This window comes from Melopsittacus undulatus, chromosome 5, assembly GCF_012275295.1.
Source record: "Melopsittacus undulatus isolate bMelUnd1 chromosome 5, bMelUnd1.mat.Z, whole genome shotgun sequence".
In the NCBI taxonomy this organism is placed as follows: Eukaryota; Metazoa; Chordata; class Aves; order Psittaciformes; family Psittaculidae; genus Melopsittacus; species Melopsittacus undulatus.
This window is the reverse complement of record NC_047531.1, coordinates 35,862,934-35,883,535: the sequence shown is the minus strand read 5'-3', so window position 1 is coordinate 35,883,535 and position 20,602 is coordinate 35,862,934. Positions and strand designations below refer to the sequence as shown.

Below are 20,602 nucleotides of genomic sequence, written 5' to 3'. Positions count from 1 at the left end.
CCCCTCATCAGACTTCTCACTGTTGGGGTCAAACCAGAGGCTACTAAGAGACTGTGTCTGTTTCCAGGTGGGGACCACAGCCCAGACACCTCACCCCCATCACCAAGGGGCTAAGACCAACACAAGAGAACAGAAGGAGCCTTGAGAGCCCATCAGTGCAGCCATTGGTGCTGGTTTGGCACCTTCTTCAGGTGAAAGGGGTAGTGTAAAAGATGATGAGGGTTTACATTTTGCACTGGGGTATTCAATGACGCACCCACTGAGCAGCAGAGATGACACAACACAACCTTGGATCAAGGTTTGCTCTGATTTAATCTGCATTTCAGAAAACAGATTCTGAAAGCAAAAGAATCTTTCAGAAAGCAAGAAAAAACATTGTAAAAGGTGAGAGGATCACATCAGTGTGCACCGCCCCACCCCAAATCCAGCGCATCCCAAGCAGTATCTAACCACCTCCACAACCTGGCAGCACCAAAAGGCACCTTTTCCCAGGCTCAAAGGACTTCCCCCTCATTTCCACAGCTTGGGATTCATTGTAAGGCCAACAAGAGGCTGGTTTGCTGGTCCAGTAACTCCCAGCCCTGTCAGTCACATGCTTCACTTGTGCCAGCACTGCTTGGTAAGAGGCAATGCCAACACCACGTCATATCTGAGGAACCCTAACAGCAACCAAGCTCCAGCCCATCAATCCCATTTTTCTGTGTGAGTGGTTGCTGCTTCCCCTTTATCCAGTTCCTTATGTGGTTGATTCTGCTGGTACAAATACACCCATGTCCATCAGCTGTACCAATACCTTCCCACGTGAGCTCATACTGAGGGCTTGTATGAAACTGACTCATTTTATTTCTTTTGCATAGAAAATGAAGTTGGAAATGCTGGAAATTTTTGCATAAAATCTTACGTTAATCTAGCATCATTCCACAGGGATGTCAGTGAGAAACTTCTAAAAATGAGAATAAACCCATCAAGGAAATCAAGGTGCTATTTCAAGACCTTAATTCTTTGATTTTCTAAGACATAAACAGCAAATCCAGTTTTCTAGGTTAGTTTCCCTTGACACCAGCTCTTCAACCTCAGTGCAATTACTTCATATTAGCATACAATGATTTTGTGATGCAGCTTTTGGCTAAGTTACCAATCCAGAGGTCAACAAAGCACAGGCAGGGTCTGCACCCTCCAATCAGAGAAGCTCATTCTCAGGCACATGGTTTGATCCTGCTCTTCAGGGGTTGTTCTATAGGTTAATTCTTTCCCCTTGTACAAGCCGTGCTCGGAAGTTCCAAATATCCTTTAAAACAAAAATGGGACAAAGCAGAAAACCTTAAGGGCCAGCAGAAATGATGACCAGGATTCCAGTTTACAGACATGGAAATAGATACATATAGATATAGCTGCCTATCCATAGAAACATACCAGAACATTCACTGAATAGCATTCCAAATCCTGAGTATCAAGAACAAAAACACAGTAAGGAAGAGGTGCAACCTCAACCCCAAAGAGACAGCTTGTTTGCAAGGTTGTTGGATGGCAAAATGCCCATGATTCAATTCTGGAGGGGGTCAGAAGAGGAAACATGAGCAACACAGAGAACATCACCCTTGCAGAAGTCACAGAGCCTTCCTTGTGTGCTGTTAGGAGGTCAGAAAAGCTCCCAGCTGACTACACCTTGCATACTGCTGCCCATGAGCAAGAGACAGTCCTTGTGCAGCAGGAACCAAGTAATGGGTATGAATGCAAGTCCTCAGATAGAAGTCAGGTGCTGGGCAGGCATTGCTGTAAAGCAGAGACCACTGCTAGTTGCTTCACAGTGATAAACGTTGGGCAAGCTCCTACCTCAGTTTCTCTGGGTGAGGTTAGTTCTTATCATTAGCCTTTTGAAGGTGAAATGTAAGAGCTATGGAGCTCTCCTCTGGGAGAAAGCTCCACCTGTGGTTAAAAGGTTGAAGCTACACGAACACAGACTCATCTGAGGCTTGAATGGGCACAATGGCATTTCTACTCATGAGAAGGCAGGAGCCTCACTGCGCTCACTTTGGGTTTCACTGCATACCCAAATAGCTCCAGGAATCCAAAGCCAAGCAATGTGTAAAGAACAGGGTTGCAAAACACAGCTGGACACCCCACCAGACCCAGGCACAGCATGGGGAAAACCAAAACACAGCAATCCCCAAAGGAGAGTCTCCCCCAGAATGCTCTTGATATTGGAATAGCTGTAAAATATGTACATTCAAAAGGAAAATCACTGCCTATCCTATCACTTCCAGACTTCACTGCCTCAATACCAGCTGTGCCTGTGTTTGGGAACTGCTGCGGATTAAGAAACCTAGCACATTTCCCCTCCAGTAACAAAGTTTATTGTTCTTCAGTGGCCAAATCCCTGAAGAATTGAGCTTTGCTCTCCATTTCACACAGTGGTTTCAGTTTTTCACCACAAGTCCATTACCCCACATTTAGTTTTCTTTTGAGGCAGATGAATGTTGCTGCCAACATACCTGCTGTAGCCTCCAGTGTAAACAACTGATGGGGGAAGATGTTGAACCAAACTAATGTGGTCTGCTATTGCAGTCAGATGTGGCTGCTTGATTTAAAGGGAAACGCTGCTATTTGGAGGGGAAACCATAAGAACTGTGGCCATAGAAGCTGTGGATGAGCACTGAACTTATTGCACCTTCTTATACTTGAAATTTCAGGGCAAGAGATGACCACATCTTCCTATTTATATCGTGCAGTCCAAATATAATTGCAGAGAGCACTGGTTCAGACAACTGTGAACAAGGAGATGCAGTGAAGGGCAAAGCTTGCATGGACTTCACCTTATTCCTGCCTTGCCATTTTAGCCCACCCCATTGCACAGGAAGAAAGCCAGACCCCCTCCAATGCTCTAAGAAGGGCACCTGAGGAGCATCAGAGCTGAGCCATCACAAGAGCAGTCTGCAGCTCCTCCTCGCTTACACTGCAACATCAATCTCAGCCACATAACAAAGTGCTGATCTCAACTCCACCAGCTCAGCCAGCACTGGAAGGGATCCAGGCATGCTCATAAACCCCACTGTGACAAGCAGAGCTGGAGGAGGAACTTCTAGAGCTCAATGGATGTGAAGGTGCTGCCCAGAGAGCAAGGCCACTTCTCCATCATAGCAAGAAGCAGCCCTATGAACAGAAAGGCCTCCAGAAAGCCTATTGGCTATCCTGTGAACATTAGGTCTTTCATTCTGCCAAACCCCTCTGCATCAAACAGCTTGATGTGTAAAGTGAGCATAGTAAAAAGCACAAACCTGTCACACATGGGATTCTCCCTTAGGAAAGGGAATGGACCTGGATTGTAACAAAGGACATAAAGCCAAGTCTTACCCTGAGCTCCGCGGAAGTCATGTTGTACTTCTTGCGAACCATTTCTGCCAGTTCTTTCTCCAGGTGCTCTTGGGTTGTGTTCTTGACATCAATGTAGTAGCACTCGGAGCTGGCGAAGTGGCAGCTTATGCTCTGTGTGAGGAAACTGAGCATCACTCACTACCACATCAGTTGTGAATGACTGGTGGAAGCAAACCTCATGCATCCCAGAACATGGACACCTCACCCTTTATCATGTCAGCAAATTCCTCCCTTCTGAGCACTGTTGCACTCCTGAGGGTTTCCCCTTGGAGAAATACTCTTGTTGGGTAAATAATCCTGCTTACTGACATGCTCTTCTTCTTTTCCTTCTCTCCCAAACATTCCTTCAGCATGAACTGTACTACTTGATCCAAGGGTGTGCATTGATAGAACAAGGGAGAATGGCTTTAAACTAACAAAGGGAAGATTGAGATTAGATATATGGAAGAAGCTCTTCCCTGTGAGGGTGCTGAGGCGCTGGCAAAGGGTGCCCAGAGAAGCTGTGGCTGCCCCATCCCTGGCAGTGTTCAAGGCCAGGTTGGACACAGGGGCTTGGAGCAACCTGCTCTAGTGGAAGGTGTCCCTGCCCATGGCAGGGGGCTGGAACTGGAGGAGCTTTAACGTCCTTTCCAACCCAAACCAGTCTGGGATGCTATGAGTATCACAGCAGCTAGAGTCAGGGCTGGAGCAGATCTGTGTGTGCCCAGTGAGGGTGCTTACTTTCTGCACCCAGACAATTACTTCAACCACTTCATTTTGCAATCAGTTCTTGCTTAAGCAGAGTCCGGAGGAAATAAACAGAAATGGCCCACTGGAAAAGCTCTCATTGCATGAGCTGTGCCAGCTGCAGGTGAGATCATGCCAGATCTCAGAGGGAGCTGGACCATAACCTGGCTCAGAGAGCTCCAGGGTACTCACGGATTCGCCCCAGAGGCAGATAAATGTTGGGATTTGGCACAGTTATGAGGAAACTCTTGTGTTTCTGCAGGATATTAAACAGGACTATTGCTCCCCTGGCTGAGAAAGAGCCAGCAGATGAGACTCCGTACCTGATGCTCTCTTTTCTTGCAGTATTGCAGGAAGAAGGAATTCCACACAAGCAAACTTCTACAGGGGCTAAAGGAATGGGCCACCTAAGCAGTCAATGTGGGCAAAACCAAAAAACAGAGCAGCCAATGTTGCAGTTCAGGGGCTCGGGGGGAAACGTCTGCATTGCTTCTAGTGGCTGCAGTAGAGGCTACAGTTTCCTAACGTGCCTGGATGAACCCACTTCTGATTAAGGATCAGGCCTCCAAAGGAGGGCATTTTTGCCTGTTTCAGTTAAATGATCATAATGCAATACAAATAGATGGTGTGGGATCAAATCTTACATAGGAAAATGGATTGTGTTATCATATAAACCAGTATTATATATTGGATGATGGAGGGTCCTGCTATCCAGAGAGGAGATACCAAGCAGGCAGGGGTAATAAAGTCAGAGAAGCTCCTGATATTTGGGACAACTAAAAGGGAACTATTGGAAAAGCAAATACAGGCAGCCAGGCTTCAAACACAGATTCTACATCCAATTTCTACTCGTCCTGTTTTTCTCAAGCAGAACCGCAGCATGTGCTTATCCCAAAAGACAAAGATGTTTAAACACAGAGTGTGTAAAAGTGTATCAGTAAGATAAAAACTCATCTAAAAATCATCCACATACTAATGAGCTTATTAAAAATCAGAAATATCCCAAGCTCTATCAAGAGATGTTTTCCTACCTTTCGGAAACCTGTTGTCTTGTTTACCCCAGAGCCATGGATGAGCAGGGGGTGGAAGAACACCGTGTCTCCCTTCTCCATGACAAGGTGAACCCTGGGAATCTTCTCATCCTCATCAAGCAGCCCATGGAAAAGTTTGTTGCCTGCACCCTAGAAAAGAAGGCTGAGTTGAAATCACAATGAGTGCCAGTTCTCAGTGTAAGGGGTGGCCACTACTCTGCCTTTGCCTGGGCAGTGCTCACCTAAGAGCCTGCCAACTTGCTTACAAAGTCTTCCTACTTCAAGCCTGAGCTCCAGCAGAACAACTTCTCTATGTTCTGAAGCTGGATTCGGACAACTAAGAGCATTTTTTTTGGCTGGAGAGAACAAAGAAGAATGCCATAAATGCGGCCTGATATCATCACTGGTCTGCAGCCCTCTGCTCCCAGTATAACCATCACCAACATCAGGCCAGGTTAGGAAATATCCATTCTTAGGAGGAAGATCATAGAATAGTTGCAAAGAATCAAAATGCTGCTTTGCATGTAATTGCATCCAGTTGTTCACTACCCAATTTTTCCTCTTTAGGATCATGCACATGCTCACCAGGCAGCAGTTCACAGGAGGATAGAGTCCTCAGACTTGTGTGTGTCTATGCCATTATACCGTGACACACACAAAGGTGGGAGCAGAAGCAAATCTACCCAGGTTACATGGAGTGATGCCAACCAAGCAACTTGCTCCCAAAGCTTCAAGTCAGTGTTTGCATAAAGAGAAGATCCATCACTGAAAACCCCAGCTGTGACCACCACCCCTCCATGGTGAGCTCTCCCATTCCCTCATGCACACCTTCTTCCCCAAGCCCCCCATGCTGCTCTACCTGCTTTGGATAGCCATGAGGCTTCAGGGGCATCTTGTGTGTCCCTGGCTGCACGACCAGGCAGCCGTTGTTCTGGTCAGCCCTCTCCATGGCAGTCCAGGAGCACACGATGCGGGCTGCAGGCCGGAAGGGGAAGTAGTGCAAGTCCTGATGCATGGGGTGGAGAAAAGTCTGTTTATCTGCAACACAGGTTCAAAACCTTTAACCCCATCAAACATGACACAGCCTTTTCCTTCCCATTAAACCATTGTTGTAATGTGTCCTAAGAAGCTGCTGCTTGACACTGGAGAGACTTTGTGTACACAGTGTCTGCACCAGCACACCATGGAAACAAATGCATTAGCTTAAACCCAACCTAAGGACAAGGAGCACAGTAGCAGCTCTTGGGACAGCAACGAGGACATAGTGAATGCCAGGAGGCTGCATGATCCCACAGAAGACTCCTCTTGCTGGCCATCACCACCATCCCCTGCCAGGTTTTCACCATTCCCTTTGGCTGCTCCCCAGCTGTGTGAACTTTAACCAGCACAGCATTGCACAAACCTTTCCAGTACAAAGACTTACAAAGAGCCGTTGCTGTTTGCAGTCACTTGATCTATGGCTGTGTTGCAAGCGGAACCAGCCCAGTCTTTGCTGCACCCAACACATATTTATTTAGCCTTCATTTAAGAAAATAAATCTCAATTTATAGACTGCAGCCTCCCCAGACAGTCTATCAGCAATCCATTAGCCTTTGCTCTAGAGGCTTTGCTCCCTAAAGTCTAAACAAACATAAATATTTGTGAAGGTCTTTTTGTTACTTCTTTTCCCTCTATGGAAATGGAAACATCATCCACACCAAAACAGCCTTTTACAGCTATTATTCATGTATTTATTTTGCCATTTAGTTTGCTGCTCAAATAGATAAAGTGAGGATGTTTCCAACGGCCTTATTTGCCTCAAAAACTCTCCTGAGATCTGCACCTCTCCTAAAGTACTCCTCGAAGATACTGGATGGAGACCCTGCAAATATGGAGCAGCTTCCCTTCTCTTGTCCATTAATTCTTTGCTTTTATGCTAAAAATCTTCTGTTGAATTTCCAAGCCAAAATGCTAGAACTTTATGTGAGGCATTTAAGATGCCAAGTGGAGATGATGTGAACAAGTCACTGTTTTAATAACTTAAGCATTATGTATCTGCTCAGAAGCTGCACACATGAGAGGAAGAAACACCTTAAGAATAACAACCCGAGGCTCAGGTCTCAACTTTGCTAAACCAAAGCAGCATATGTAGAGTCAAAGCTCCTTTGAAGAACACGGTCAGTCCAGTTCTCTTCCTCGCCCTGCCCCGTACCCCTGCATAAATGATGATCTGTTTTCAGGAGCATGAGCTTGGCTTCAAATTCCTTTGTTTGGCACCTGTTCAGGTATCTTCCTATTGAAGTGCTGAGCTTGCACCCACTGTCAGTGAGATCAGGAGTTTACAACTCCAAGCAAAGGATGATCACTGTAGTTATCTCTATTTACCAAGGTCCACAGGAGCTCTCATTTTCAACACATTTGAAAATGTTAATGAAAAGCTAATGATAATAAGTTCATAAGCTTAAAAAACCATGCCATGTTTTAAAACCTGAGCCAGGTGTGCTTGCATAAAGGACAACAGGGATCTTGCCTGCTCACTTTGAACATGTGAGTGTTTAAAGACATCCAAGACAACCACCATCTTCTGCAAACATCCACTGAACATTGAGAGACAAGAAACTTCATCTCATTAACCCATGGTTAAAAGAAAACAATTAACAAAGTGGGTTCATAAATATTCAGTTACTTGGGTTTGATTTGTCTCACTTATTTTTTCAAACAGCTTTTCTAAACCACTAAGTTAAAGCTTAGCAGGGCAGACAGCACAGCAGCGTCTCTATTTTCCTCTTATCCAAGTTTCCCTTACCAGAATCTGGAAGTTTATTTATCAGCATGGTGTGCATTGCCATGATGTTTGGCCCTGTGAAGCACTCAACATATTTGAGGACCTACAAGGAAGAAAACATTAAAAATATAAATATTAGAAGCATGAAGACACGAGGAAAGATTGCTGAGGAAGCACTGGGACCCAGGATGTTTAAGGACTAGGGTACAGGAGGAGGAAGATGGGATGGAGGGATGCAGGACAGGAGGCAGGATCTGGCATAGCACCCAAACAGGCATGCTGGTAGGAGATGGTGTAGTAGGCTGCTGAGTGGGGGCTTGAAGAGATGGGAAGGGTCATACTTCTGCAAAGCTACTGTGGCTGTCTGCCACAACATGAGCATTGGCTGCAAAGCTGGACCTGCCCAGAGAGCCGGTGCTTTGCCTGAATAAGACATTCAGAAAGTGCTGCTGGTCTGTCCATAGACCAGCATGGTTTGGGCTGTCACACTCCTGACTGGCTCTGTACCGTATGAACTGAGGAGCACTGCTTTAAATATGCCCTGACCATAATCCATCCATCTCGTGCTCATGCAGAACACTCTTAAAAGATAGAATGATATTCCTTCCTTAGGAGTGACATAAAGGGGCTGTAAGGGATAAAGGATATAGCTTTAGCGGAACCAAAATCAGCTTCTTCACACAGGCATTAGAACATAGATACATCCATATAGGCTCTTCCACCACCACTCCCCTTTTAGTGATTACTTTTTCGTTTTACCTCTGGCAGAGTACAGTATCTGAACAACTCTTCGTCCTCCTGGAAGTCTTGCACTTTATTAACCACTTTTTCAGACTGACCAAACTGGGATCTCAAGGACTCATCTTTCATAATCATAGCTCCTGGTGGATTTACCTCCCTTCTACAAATCCTCAAGAACTCCTTCCTGCAAAGCAGAGGGAATGTCCATGGTGGGAGAATCCAGCTTCTTTCAGCTTCCCAGAGCTACCTTGGGGTGCTGCTGCACACAGAAACCTGCAGCACCTTCGGTGAGGGCCCCGTACCTGAAGCGTTCAATGTCATCATCAGAAACGAGCTTCTTAATGAGCAGATACCCATTGTCTTCATAGAACTGCCTCTGCTCTGTGGTGAGGACATCATTGTCCAGGGTATAGCTGAGACACAGAGGAGAAATACATTAGTAAGGCAGAACAGGAGCAACACTGGTGAGACCTGGCAGAAAGATGGTGACATGTGGGGGATTAGAAGCTGCTGGGGAGAATCAGGGGGAAACTCTTCACATCTTCATGTCCATCTCAGCTCTACAGACCTGCAGCATTCTCCATGCTCTGGCATGGTGTGCAGCATTTCTGCACACAGCCTCCTGCCACATCTGTGACAGGATTCAAAGCATCCCCTGTGTGCCCTCCCAAAGCTGGGCTCGGTCCTCAGCAGCCTTTACCCTCAACAGAGATTCTGAACCACATGTGAACAGCCTCTGGAGTCACACTGTCCATGCAGACATTTTCAAGATGAATGGTTGAGCTTCTTTATTAAACAAAGGAGATGATACCCTTGCAAGATATAAAAGGCTACACAATGTCTGGTGATCAACATGTGTGCTGGCATGGAAAAAAAGGATTGAGTTCTGCAGTTTATATTTCTTTTTAATCTCTACAAAGGAAGATTCAGCTTACCAAAACCTCCCTGGTTCAGTAACTGCACTCACTTGGGCTGAAGTAGGAACGCTTGTCTGGGATGGAAATTAAGGAATATACATTCAAGCACTATAGAGTAGAAAAAGAGCTACACACGCATCCTGAATCCTGCAGTGCATTAAGATGAGTGCTGTGCTGGACATGCAATTCATGCTCTTGTTTATATTACTTTGAAAACAGTCTTTCCCACCTTTGGAGTAGCAGGTCTAGCAGAGGAGCATAAAGTAGCAACATAGAAGTCTTGTCCACACATAAAGAAAAGTCAGTATAAAATGCCTGAGACTCCAGAGTACTCCACATGCCTTGATTCATCACTTACAATGCCAAGACACCCAATGAGATGTTCAGTGGAGATGTTTCCTTGCCCAATTCCCCTCCCTATGCTCCAGAGAGCAGTCAGACCTACCCAAAACCTCCACTGCCTGCCTCTGCATCTCTCCCCTCCTAACATCAGAGCCAGACGCCACGTAGGGTGAACTTGGGACTTCACATTCCCATGGGGTGGTGCAAAACCTCACCTTCACTTACCGCAGAGATTAGGTCCCTCCCAGACTTGACATGGACAGCACCAAGAGGAGAGCTATGGGCTTGTCATCCCCCTCAATTAATTTCAACAGGTTTTAAATACACACAAGTGTGTTCTCCTATGCAAAGAGAGGTGTTCTCATTGACAGAGCAATTAAATCCCACTTGTTAATGGAGCCTCACAAGAGGTTTGTGAATGGCGTTGAAGCATCACCCAGGGACAAGGACAAAAAAAGAGCATTTTCATGTATGTGCATCTTTGGAGCCCCCTGTGCTTCGGGTTTTATGAAATCATAGAATAGTTAGAGTTGGAAAGGACCTCAAGATCATCCAGTTTCAACCCCCCTGCCATAGGCAGGGACACCTCAAACTAAACCATGACACCCAAGGCTTCATCCAACCTGGCCTTGAACACTGCCAGGGATGGAGCATTCACAACCTCCCTGGGCAACCCATTCCAGTGCCTCACCATCCTAACAGTAAAGAACTTCCTCCTTATATCCAATCTAAACTTCCCCTGTTTAAGTTTTAACCCATTGCCCCTTGTTCTGTCACTACAGTCCCTAATGAAGAGTCCATGCCCAGCATCCCTATAGGCCCCCTTCAAATACTGGAAGGCTGCTATGAGGTCAAAGACTTTACTGCTCACCACTACCTTTTAAATGTGCCATAAATCAGGCATGCCTCTGGAATAAGAAATAGGTTTCATCACAACAGTTGTGTTTATGGTTCCTACCCCAGGAAGCTGAAGCATTGGCTGGTCAGGAGTCACATACAGTGGGAGAAGAAACACAACATGTGTAGCAAAAATGATGAGCCAGAGGCAGGAAAAACTGCTGACAACTAGATGGAAGAGAGTAGGGTGGAAGAGGACATGGGGAGACAAGGTGGAAACCACCACAGCGAGTCCCAGAGCAAGAGATTCCACAACTGAGGGCACTGCTGCTCCACACACCATATTCCGTGTCAAATTTCACACAAATGGAACAGCTGGCCTGGCCTGGGACTCATGGGATTCAGGCTCCTAAATGTCCACAGGCAGCAGATGGAGACACAGGCACTGGTTGAACCCCAGCTGTGGTTCAACCTCCACCTTCCTGGAGAGGGATACAACAGACAAGTCCACCAAGGGCTGGACTCCACTGAACACCTTCCTCCTGGGCTTTGCAGCACCTCTTCCTCTCACTGGTTTTGCTCTTGCCATCTTACAACACTCAAAGGGTAAGCTTGGGTTGCTTGGACAACTGAAAACAAGAGGTACACAGGCTGGGAAGGAGCTGCCACCTCTGGTAGCTCATTTTGGTAAAGGCAAAACCAGTGCCCTGATGTAACTTATATCATAGAATCATAGAATGGTTTGTGTTGGAAAGGACCTTAAGATAATCCAGTTCCAACCCCCCTGCCATGGGCAGGGACACCTCACACTAAACCATATCACCCAAGGCTCTGTCCAGCCTGGCCTTGAACACTGCCAGGGATGGAACATTCACAACTTCCCTGGGCAACACATTCCAGTGCCTCACCACCCTCACAGGAAAGAACTCCCTCCTTATATCCAATCTAAACTTGCCCTGTTTTAAGCTATACCAAATAAACCTATTCTTATTAGATTCTGTCATTTACTTTATCCACATGCCTTTCTTGCTCCAGCCTAGCTTAGTCCTGGTTTTGTCCAGATCTCTTTACATCAGGACCACTGCAGCTGGATTTAAAACCAAAACAGTGCAGTGCCTCTCCTTCTTTACAACAGGGCTGTCTGGTACTTAGCTCGCAGCTGGGGTTAAACCATAACATTTTCCTTCATTTATTTCTGATGTTATGCTCCTACTTGCACCTTTTCCTTACAGCAGTCTGAGTCACTGCCATCCGTCTTCTTAGTTTTCAATAGATCTGAGGACTCCTACATCCTGTTTGATCACATCCTCTTTGCCCGTTTACTGTTAATTCAGATGAAACGTGTCAGCACTCAGCTCTGAGAATCCGCAGCATTTAAACATATTTTCTATTTAAAAAAAGCAAGATTTGAGGCAACAACTTTAAAAACACCACCTGCACTCAGCCCTCAAACGTTTAACTTGTGGACACGTGGGACAGATCAACATGAAAACTTGTTTCTTCCCGGTTTCCTTTCTCTGGTCTATCATAAAGCTGCCAGTCTCCAACACTTCCACCCCATTTCCCACTCACAAAGCAAACCCTGATGTTTGTCCTGCTGTTGGGGCTAAGCCCCTACCTCCCAACCGAGTCTTGCTGCTCGGTTGCTCAGCCTTGCAGACTCTATCACCCCCAGGCCTCCAGAAGAACCCTCTGCAGGAAACCCCTTTGCTCCGTGCTGGCAGAGATGTGCCATGGAGGGGTTCATCACATGCAATTCCCAGCACCCAGCCGGTTGCAGGGCTGAAGCTCAGAGAGAAAGAGGAGGTTTTTGGGGTGGGATGAGTGCTGAACGCAAAGCACCTGTCAGGGGTGCTGGGGAAGCGCTGCCCTAGTGCATCCCTGCTTGCTGAGGGGCTGTGTGGTACACGGCCCCCCCGCAAATCACCATCCTATAGCGATAGGGATAAGTGGCGTCTCCTTCCCAGGCAGCTGCCCTGGAAGGACAAACCACCACAGAACCCCTCTCCGCACACACAAGCAAGGTGCTGGGAGTCACTGGGCCTGTGGACGTAAAGCCCTGACCCCCACAGGCCCACCATCCCCCCCGCCCCGCTCCCACATCATAAAGGATACAGGAGCAGGGGCTGCTCCCACCCGCGGGGAGAGGTGCCGGAGGATAGCATCCAGCCGAGCCGCCGCCCGCTTCCCGACCTGCTCCATCGCCAGCTCTCCGCCCACCCCGACCTTCCGAGCGCAGCCGGGCAGCAGCAGGACCCCGCTGGCGTCCTTAGCCCCTGCTGCACATGCGCGGCCGGCGTGCATGCTCAGAGCTGCACGGGAAGCCAGCAGGGCTGGCAGGGATTGCGGATGGGAGAGCCTGTGGAGCCTGGGAGTACGTGGGGAGAGCTCAGCGCATGCTCTGACACCGCCCAGCCCTGCCCGTGTTGTTCCCGTTCTGTGCCAGTAGCGCCGGGGGTGGCAGGTTTTCATCAGCCTTGTGTGAAGGCGCTCTCATGAGCACAGACCACGGCCGAGGCTCACATCCCGTATCTCTTTATCTCCTGTCTCTAAGGAGACTGTCAGAGCTTGCCTCATCCATCCATTAATCACTGTGGGCAGTTCTTTATGGCCCCACTGTCACCTTAATAGGGTGTCAGAGTGTGTTTTGCATTGATGGAGATCTGAAATTAAATCCACAAGCAGGGTGTTGTGCTAGGTGGCATTTCTGCCCAGCCTTCTGGGACAGCTCTGGTGCTTTCCGGTGAGAAGGAGCAAAAGGACTTAGGAGTCACAGTGCACTGGGGAGGAAGAAAAAATCTCAGGTGTGGAAAACCTGGTGTAAGGAGAATGGGAAGCAGCATAAAAATAGGGAGCTACAAATAGGCATTGGAAAGAACAAACTGTATAGAGGCTTGGTACTCCTCTGAAGCTGGAATACACTTACAAGGGGCATTTTCAGCATACACTGTCCTTAGCACACTCTCACCTGCTTTAATTAACTCTATGGGTGCATTGACTGACACATGGAAGGAGAAGAATACTACGGGACTGGACACAGCCCCAGGGCCTGCAGCACAGTTCAGAAAATGGATTTCATCATCTCTGCATGTGTCCCTGTTGCTGCTGCACCACAGAGCCTCACACCTTCCGCAAAGTGGACTTCAGGCCCCCTGTGTCATGGTTCAGGCTGCCTTGTCCCATTGTTGTGATGGTCAATTCATCCCCTCCAGCCCTGTGCAAAGCAGATGCTGCTGGAGATAGGGTATCTCCTGATGGAATTTGCAGTCCTGGCCAAGGGGATTCATCTCGGAGCAGGACAGAGCAGGGAGGCGGGGACAGAGGTTAACAGCTCTAAAGAGGGTGAAGGTGGGAGGAAGACATCGTGCTGCCTCCTCCACATCCAGCCTTGCAGGCTGCTCTCCCAGGAGATGGAGAAGTTGGGGATCTGCATGAGAGTAGTGGTAAACTGAAGGCAGCAAATCCAGTAACAAATACCCTATAGTAAGCTGGAGAGCAGTATCAGGACTAGAGGTGAGTTATGCTGAGAATCTGCATTATTTTGCCAACCCAGTATATGCACATAGATCCTCATGGTTTGTTCATAAACCTCTTGCCCCTGAGTGATCCAGCCAGGCCCTGCTTCCAAAGATGCACCACAAAGAGCATATGCCCTGTTGCTCCAGGCGGTCTGATGGTTACAGGGTGTGCACCAGATCTTTACAGCATAGATACTTCAGGAAGCTTAACTGCATTTTGCAGCAGGTTCTTCTGGAACCCAAGGCGACATGTTGATGTCAGCTGTCAATATACTAAGCTTCATGTTGATGCTATAGATAAACAGAAGCCAAGGCATGGATAGAATTGCTTCTGAACTTAACCTGTATCTTAAGAGCTGATTTCCTTTAAAACTCAGTGGCAAAATTCCCAATGATTTAAGTAAAGATGTACCAGAGCAGGCTTACCTACTCCATTTTTGGCAGCTGCCTGGACTGGGGTATGTTCATATTTATGGCTCCCATAGGCAGCAGTTCCATGTATGCTCAGTGGAGTCTCATCCTTAGGGGCTACAACAAAACATGGTCTGTTCACAAGAGTAGGACAAACAAGGTGAGGAACCCAGACAAAAACCTCTCAAACCCATTCTGTATACTCAGAAGTAGGAGCAGTGGCAGCACCCAGCCCTTCATTGCCAACAAGATCAGACCTTTGACTCCAGAGCTATAAGAAAACTCTTAGTCACAGGTAAACAAAGTTATTAAAAGTCAAGTCAAATGCAAGTGAGGGGGGAGCAATCCGAATAAGTTTTATTACCAAAGTCCTAATTAGAACTGCACTGAAAGGTCTCTTTGTAATTCAGATATATGCTGCAATTGGCTTCACAATCCAAACTGAAAGAGAAACCTCAATAAATCTTCATCTGTTTCAAAAGCCAGGTAAGATTTCCATTCAAAAGATAAAGCAAAACGTTACACACACCAGTTCTGACACCAGCCTGTTTGCAATGTAGATATTTCTTCCACTGGTACATGTTTGACAGCATCTTATGCAAAGGTGTCTTTGATACCTGGGAAAAATAAACAAGAAGTGCTTAGTGACTCTGCTGTCCTGATTTAGGAGTCTGAGAACTAAGATGGTTTTATACATACATAATACACATTTACATAGACATATATATACATTTTCAAACAAGAGTGGCCTCAGAAAGCTAATCTCTCTGTGCACTGAATACAATTACTCCTTTTTACTTACTGCTGCTCTGGTAATCTTGATAATACTGCTGGTAAGACCTGGTAATACTGGCTTGTGCAGTGTCAGTGGACCACCATGTCACATCAAACCGCCAAATGATACAGGATACCTCCTCCACCTTGGCATGGAGGAGTGGGTGATTAAGGTGCCCTCACATTCATAAGGACCATGACCAGACTTCAATACAACAAAAGATTATGTCAGGTCTTGCTGGCATCACTCGAGGCTGCAGAGCTAAGAACCACACAGTAGCATCAGCTGCACGACGGCTGGTTGTGATGTAGCCATGTACTCTAAACAGACAAGTGTGTGGACCCAAACCAGTCCAGAGCAATTTTCCAGTCCATTGACAAGCTTCACTCAAGTGCAGACTGAATCTTGAAAAGAAACAAAGAAGAGATTTTCTTCATTAAGAAAACTGATGGTGGCATTCATCCTTTTATTAAAATTGATGGCATTGAAGAGGGGCTGTGCCTCTGCAAAGTATTTTTACAGCTATGTCTGTCGGTTTCCTGAATTTTATGGAACATTTTTATACAGCTGCTTTGCATTTGGCTTTTAATGTTTTCTGTTCATTAAATCACAAAACTAATAAAACCTAAATGATTGAGATTTCTCCAGCAGTACAGGAATGGTCCTAATGCACAGTGTTATAATTTAATAAGCATCTCAATTGACTATTAAAACCCACATTATGATCAGAACTGTAATTCCAAAGATGAGGCCTTTGGAAAGCTTAATTTACTGTGGTGGGAAGTGGCAGCTGCTCCAACCCAGCAAAATTAGCTTTTTCAACTCAGATGCCAGCAAAAACAGATGTAGATGAGACAATAACAAGAACAACAACAAAATCCACCACCAACGCACAGGTTCACTTCTCATCACCAGAAGATTCAAGAAGGACTACTACAGATACATTAACAGCTAAGAAGAGGCAAAGGAATGTGCAGACACAATGAAGAACAAAACGGGGATGTTGGGACAAAGGACATGGGAAAGGTCAATGGTCTCGATGGCTTCTCTGCCTTGGGCTGTGCTGGCCTGGTCTTTTATTTGGCTTCCCTGTGCCGAGCAGCAGGATTTGGGCCACAGAGCATCACCCACACTGCAGCAGACTAAGCTAGAGACCACTAAAGCAGGCTGGGCATTCTCAAGCCCATGGGACCATGTGGGCTTTATCTGTAGGAGCCAATGTGACTGCAAAGCTGCTCTGTCTTCCTTGGTACCAGGAAAGGTTTCTAATGACTGGGAAGAGGCAAATGTCATACCTGTTTTCACAAAAGGGAAAAAGAAGGATCTTTCTTGACCTGTCTCCTAAAAGACAGGCCCAGTAAACCCTCCTGGATTTACTGTGTCCATGTTAACCAAGGACAACATGATTTGGAACAGCCAGCACAGATTTACCAAAGCAAATTGGGCCTGGCCAATCTCCTCACCTTCTGCGATGGAATGACTCTGCGGATTAGAGTAGGGCAACAAGCAGCCTGCATCTTGACCTTGGGAAGACTTCTACCTTCTTGGGACAGAAAGGGCTGTGATGAGCAGTATGAAGTGCACTTGGTTACTAGTTGCATCTCTCAGCAGAACTGAGCTGGTTTACCTCTCTGTTACTGACCTGGGCAAGAATGAATCCTCAGGAAGCTGGGGGAGCCATTCTGATGGCTGGAGGGACCTCAGCAGGAACCCCTGGAAGTTCAGCAGAGTGCTGTACCTGGCATGGAATAACTGTGCTGCAGGACAAGCTGGGTCCCGCCTGCATCCAAAGCTGTTTTGCAAGAAAGGACTCGATGGACAAGTTGAAAATGAGCAAGTGGTGTGTGCTTGTGATGAAAAGGGCTGGCTGTGTGTTGGGCTGCATGGACAAGAGTGTGGTCAGTGTCAAGGGAAGTGGTTCTTCCCTCCTATATGGCAGGTTTTGTGATTACATATGGTCTAGTTTTGGGCTCCCCAGCACAGACACTGACATCCTATAGTGAGTTCAGTGGAAAGCCCTAAAATGAGGGGGCTGAAGCACATGGTACTCAAGGAAAGGCTGAGAAAATAGCTCAGCTTGAAGAGGAGGCTCTAGGGAGATCCTACAGCTGCCTGCTACTACCTGATGGATAGAGATAGAGAAGACAGCCACAGTCTTCTTCAAAGCTTACAGCAAAATTGAGAGACAATGTGCACAAACTGCAGCAAGAAAATACCCTGATATAAATCCTGCAGAAATGGGAAGGCCAGCACTGAAACAAGGGGTGCAGAGAGATTGAAATTCCTGTCTTTGGAGGTATTCAAAGCCTGACAGCACACAGGCCTGACCAACCTAATTTCACTTCAGGATTGTCCCTGCTTTGGACCAGGAGACTGCAAGACATCTGTTCCAAGTCAAATTGTTCTGTGAGTTCAGTTACAGTGGTAGGAGCATCCCCCATGTGACCTACTACATAAGGAATGTGCATCTGAACACAAATCTGTTTTTACCTTGGGAGTCTCAAGACCATTCTTCTGTTGTTATGATTTTGCCCTCTGATGGCTGGAGATGTGGGGCTGCAGCTTTTTCATGCCTCAGAAAGATACAACAGAAAATACGTAAACATTGTAAGCAAAGGCACAAAACAGCACTGGATGTAATATAAGCATTAGCTTAAATATGTCTGGAGCAGCAAAGCCTGTGCTGAAGCCTAAATGCTGCTGCTGGAAGCAAAGCAAGCTTGATTAAAGCCAGTTGAGGCATTGCAAGTGGAGGACACATGGATGTGTTGAGAGACAAGTCAAGCAGCACTGCTTTTCACAAAAGCAAAGTCCTACCTCTAGTTCCTGGCCTCTTCTGAATCTCAGGGTTTGGACAACCCCTGTGCAGCTCCTGAGATACTGCAGCCTGGCTTCCATCTCCCCTGCATGGGAAATGGGGTCTTAGGGCTACAGTGGTCCCTCACCTCTGATCTGTGGGTCCAACATACTCCTATGGACACAGCCTCAGAAGTGCCAGAGATGGCTGGAGCAATCACAGCCAGCTCTGAGCATCAAAAGCTCAAAAATACCCAAGTTTGTTGTTAGTGGTTTGGTCTTGCAATGCCAGCTTAGAGACCTAATATGTGGAAGTCTCCTTCACAGAGATGTTGCTCTGTTGAGGTCCTGAAGCTCCCAGAAGGGATCCCCTTCTCATAAAATCCCAGGCTGGTTTGTGTTGGAAGGGACCTTAAAGCTCCTCCAGTTCCAACCCCTGCCCCAGGCAGGGACACCTTCCACTAGAGCAGGTTGCTCCAAGCCCCTGTGTCCAACCTGGCCTTGAACACTGCCAGGGATGGGGCAGCCACAGCTTCTCTGGGCACCCTGTGCCAGCGCCTCAGCACCCTCACAGGGAAGAACTTCTAATTTAATCTAATCTAATTTAAACTAATCTAATCTAAGTCCTCTCCTCTTTCAGTTTAAAGTCATTCCCCCTTGTCCTGTCACTACCTGCCCTTGCAGAAAGTCCCTCTCCAGGTTTCTCGTAGGCCTCCCTTTAGGTATTTACCCTCCTGACCACCAGCCTTGGAAAAATGCCTGTCCAAAAGCCAAGTAAGAAGGTATTTTATTACCTTTCTCCTCTTCACAGAATCACAGAATCCCAAGGGCTGGAAGGGACCTCGAAAGATCATCTAGTCCAACCCCCCTGCAAGAACAGGGTAACCTAGAGTACATCACACAGGAACTTGTCCAGGTGGGCCTTGAATATCTCCAACGTAGGAGACTCCACAACCCCCCTGGGCAACCTGTTCCAGTGCTCTGTCACTCTTACAGTAAAGAAGTTCTTCCTGATGTTAACATGGAACCTCCTATGCTCCAGTTTACACCCATTGCCCCTTGTCCTATCACTGGATATCACTGAAAAAAGCCTAGATCCATCATCCTGACACCCACCCTTTACATATTTGTAAACTCTTCAGCCTGTCCAGGTCTCGCTGAATGGCAACACAGCCTTCTGGTGTGTCAGCCACTCCTCCCAATTTAGTGTCGTCAGTGAACCTGCTGAGGGTACACTCAGTTCCCTCATCCAGGTTGTTGATGAAAATATTAAACACAGTGGTCCCAGCATCGACCCCTGAGGGACTCCACTAGTCACAGACCTCCAGCTAGATTCTGTGCCATTCACCACAACTCTCTGCCTTCTTCCTTTCAACCAGTTCTTGATCCGCCTCACTACCTGATCATCAAGCCCACATTTCCTTAGCTTATCTATGAGGATGCTGTGGGAGACAGTATCAAATGCCTTACTGAAATCAAGAAAAACCACATCTACCGCTCTACCATCATCCCTCCACATAGTCACTTCCTCATAGAAGGCTGTAAGGTTGGTCAAACATGACTTCCCCTCATAAAACCATGTTGCTGTTCTTAATAAGCCCCTCATCCTTGATATGCGTAGAGATGGAGTCAAGAATAAGTTGTTCCGTCACCTTTCCAGGGAAAAGGTGTTTCCATCACCTTTCAAGCACCAGCCAGAGGTTCTCAATCATATCCTGTGGTCAGAGTGCAGATGCACACCAGGAAGTCTCTTCCTGCCTGTTTACCAGATATTCAGTAACAAATCAGTACAGCACAGGTTGGCCACGGTGCCCATCTGTCCCCCTCACCCACTCAGATTTGCTGCCCTCTCATTGCAGCATTCACAGTAGTTTTTGTATCATTAAGAAGAAAAGGGTCAGTCCTGAATTTGTAGCCAAACATGAGCTCAAAATAACATCTATAAAAGAAAGGCTAAAACTCCTTGGACTTTATATACTGCAACAGATAGTTTTAAAGTGTTTTTCTTTCCTGATGCAAGGGGAAAAGCAAAAGGCAGAGGAAACCACCATATTCGAATCATAGAATTGTTTGGGTTGGAAGAGACCTTCAAGTCCAACCACCCCCCCTGCAGTGGGCAGGGCCATCTTCAACTAGATCAGATTAGAACAGATACTGGCTTTTCAAGTACATCTGCTACTTATTAAACTTGTGATTAGGCTTGTGGATATTCCAATTGTTAAAAGTCTTTAATCTCCACTATCCTCACAGCTTCAATGCAGTTTTGCAAGCAGTCTCCTCATATTGAGGGATAGAAGCTGGTGCAGAGGTACCTGTGTGAGCAAACAACAGTACATGACATTTGTGTCAATGACTGAAGAGAGGTCAAACAA

The 20,602-nt window shown here is 46.7% G+C and overlaps 1 protein-coding gene across 1 annotated transcript; it reads right to left on the bottom strand.

The window, feature by feature from the left end:
• Positions 1-293: 293 nt before the first annotated feature.
• On the bottom strand, positions 294-13,042 carry PHYH (phytanoyl-CoA 2-hydroxylase). Its single transcript, XM_005143335.4, has 9 exons — positions 12,846-13,042; positions 9,570-9,625; positions 8,937-9,047; positions 8,653-8,818; positions 7,915-7,996; positions 5,989-6,167; positions 5,130-5,279; positions 3,352-3,483; positions 294-1,288 (listed from the first exon to the last, which is right to left on the bottom strand). The coding sequence occupies exons 1-9, from the start codon at positions 13,032-13,034 to the stop codon at positions 1,235-1,237; spliced, it is 1,119 nt and encodes a 372-aa protein (XP_005143392.2). The 5' UTR covers positions 13,035-13,042; the 3' UTR covers positions 294-1,234.
• Between the last annotated feature and the right edge of the window lie 7,560 nt (positions 13,043-20,602).

Coding starts and splice junctions, on each gene's coding strand:
- PHYH (XM_005143335.4), bottom strand. CDS start 13,034: ATGCACGCCGGCCGCGCATGTGCAGCAGGGGCTAAGGACGCCAGCGGG. Junction 6,168..7,914: donor AAATAAACTTCCAGATTCTG/GTAAGGGAAACT, acceptor CCTGTGTTGCAG/ATAAACAGACTTTTCTCCAC. Junction 5,280..5,988: donor CTCATGGCTATCCAAAGCAG/GTAGAGCAGCAT, acceptor CTTCTTTTCTAG/GGTGCAGGCAACAAACTTTT.